General features: G+C 35.8%; 1 protein-coding gene across 1 annotated transcript; it reads left to right on the top strand.

The window, feature by feature from the left end:
- Nucleotides 1-897: 897 nt before the first annotated feature.
- LOC140919144 (uncharacterized) lies at nt 898-1,611 on the top strand (the record flags this gene model as incomplete). The annotated part of the gene is made up of 1 exon (XM_073364706.1): nt 898-1,611. A coding segment is annotated over exon 1 (714 nt), but the record flags the coding sequence as incomplete, so codon positions are not given.
- Between the last annotated feature and the right edge of the window lie 1,221 nt (nt 1,612-2,832).

The raw sequence follows: 2,832 nt of genomic DNA on the forward strand, positions 1-2,832 counted from the left end.
AATTGGAAATGTGATGCTGACAGGTGGAGTTACTTTGAGATTTTGGATATTATTAAACAAATGAGGTATCCTGAAGTTGTTAGTATATGGTATGAGGCGTATGGTGAGAAAAAGTTTTTGGAAAATGACATTGGGGCAATGGAAATGGTAAATTTTGCCAAGGCTAATGGAAAAGTGAATTTGTATCTTATTCATCCAGTATCTCAGTCCATATTTATGGATAATGTGGAGACTAAGACTCAAAAATGTGAAGCTAAACAGACCCATGAACCAACCCAAATAGGCCCATAACATGTGGATAATGTGCAGACTGAGGCTCAAGAAGCTGCTCAAGTAGGAAATGATACACATGAACCAGCCCAAAATGCAACCCAAACAAAAGACAATATTGAGTCTGACGGTGAAGATAATGTTGTTAATGTAATTTTTGGAGACTCTGATGATGAATTGCCCATGAATGGTGGTGACGGACTTGAAGGACAAGAAGGGGTAGGTGGTAAGAAAACTGAGTGTCAAGTTGAAATTGATAAGAGGAATGGTGCAAGTAAGAAAGGGTCTAATACTAACAAAAAGAAGAAAGAAAGTACCAGTAAGAAAAAAGGGAGACCTAAGAAGATTCGTGTTGAGAAAGAACATATTGTGGATGAAGATGAAGAGGCCAATGTGTCAAAGTGAGAAGGAATTATTTGATGAAGAGTATTTTACAGAGGAATTGGAGAGTGATGATTCACAAGAAACTGATAAGTATCCTTTATTTGTCATGCCAAAAAAAATGGAAGATTATAAGTGGGTTTTAGGAACCCTTTTCACCGGTAAAGAAGAATTTAAGGAGGCTATGACAACATATGCCATTCATAATGGGAGGAATTTGAAGTTTATAAAAAATACAAACTAAGAATGAGAGTTAAATGCAAGGAAGGTTATGAGTGGTTTGCCTATTGTGCAAAGTTACCTGATGAAGATACATGGCAACTTAGGAAACTAGTTGACACACATTCATGTAATAGAGAGTATAAGGTCAAATTTATGAGATCAAGTTGGCTCGGGAAAAGATTGTACTCAACAGTTAAAGAGAACCCGAACATAAAAATTACAGATATTTCTAACAAGGTTCATCAAAAGTGGAATGCTGGAGTAAGTAAGATGAAGGCATTCAGGGCATGTAGGGTTGCAATTGATATGGTTGATGGATCATTCAGAGAGCAATATCTAAGATTGTATGATTATTGTCACGAGTTATTAAGATCAAATCCAAATAGTACAGTTAAGTTAGAAGTCCAAGCTACAAATTCAGAGGTAAGTGACTATGTGGACAGACCACTGTTGCCTAGTTTTCAACGCCTATATATGTGTCTTAATGGATGTAAAGAGAGTTTCCTGATTTGTAGACCAATAATTGGTCTCGATGGTTGTTTCCTTAAAGGGTATTATGGGGGTATGATTCTTGCTGCTGTAGGTAGAGATCCAAATGACCAAATGCTTCCAATTGCCCTGGCTGTAGTTGAAGGTGAGACAAGAGATTCATGGACTTGGTTCCTTAAATTATTAATTGATGACTTGGGTAGACAACAAGCATGCAAGTCCTACACCTTCATATCTGATCAGCAAAAGGTACATGGATGAGTTGCTTCCTGGGGTTGAACAAAGGTTTTGTGTAAGACACCTCTATAACAACTTCAGAAAAATGTACCCAGGGAAGAAACTTAAGGAATTGATGTGGAAGGCAGCCAAGTCAACATATCCTCAACAATGAGAAAGAGAAATGAAAGAGTTGAAGAAGGTTAACGAAGAGGCCTACAAATATTTGGTGAAGATTCCACCAAGGTTTTGGTCAAAGTCAAGATTCAGTTTTAAATTCTAAATGTGATGTGCTTGTCAACAATATTTCAGAGACATTCAATAGTGTCATAATTGGACCTAGAGGGAAACCCATAGTGACAATGCTTGAAGACATCAAATTGTACTTAATGGAAAGGTGGACAAAAAATAGAACTACATTAGAAAGGTACACTTGTTCTGTTCTGCCTCAAATCAAGAAAAAGTTAGCAAAGGAACAAGCATTATCAAGAATGTGGATGTGTAGGTAATATTGTTTTTTATGCTTTGGTTTTGTTCTGTTTTTTAATTCTATGGTTCTGAAATGTGTTTTTTATGCTAAGCTGCCTGAAATCGGTTTTGAAACATGTTTATTATGCTATGATTCTGTTTTGAAATCTGTTTTTTATGCTAAGCTGCCTGAAATATGTTATGATTATGCCTGATTCTGCCTGATTTTGTTCTGTTCTAAAATCTGATTATGGTATGATTCTGCCTGATTCTGTCTGATTCTGTTATGGTATGATTTTGCCTGATTATGTTCTGTTCTAATATCATGTGTTAACCGTGTGTTAATTTTGTTCTAAAATCATGTGTTAATTATGTTATGAATCATGTGTTAATTATGTTCTGGTAATGGTATGATTATGTTCTGTTCTGAAATCATGTGTTAATTCTTGTTATTGTTATTGAACAAGGTTTGCTGGTGAAAATATATTTTGAGTTAGTAACATCAACCACACATGAGACAAGTTTGTGGTATCACTGGAAAATAGAGAATGTTCATGTAGGAAGTGGATGCTCACTGGAATTCCCTGCTGCCATGTAGTTTGTTGCTGCAACTTCCTAAAAAAAGATCCAGAAGACTTGATTCCAACATATTATAGGCGACAGACATATGTGGCATGTTACCGACCTGTTATTTACCCAACAAATGGACAAAATATATGGACATGTTATTTAGGCAATGCACTATTAGTTTTATGATGATGAAGGGAGTCTATGTTACTAACCTCT

Source organism: Cicer arietinum, unplaced genomic scaffold (genome assembly GCF_000331145.2).
Source record: "Cicer arietinum cultivar CDC Frontier isolate Library 1 unplaced genomic scaffold, Cicar.CDCFrontier_v2.0 Ca_scaffold_3251_v2.0, whole genome shotgun sequence".
NCBI lineage: Eukaryota > Viridiplantae > Streptophyta > Magnoliopsida > Fabales > Fabaceae > Cicer > Cicer arietinum.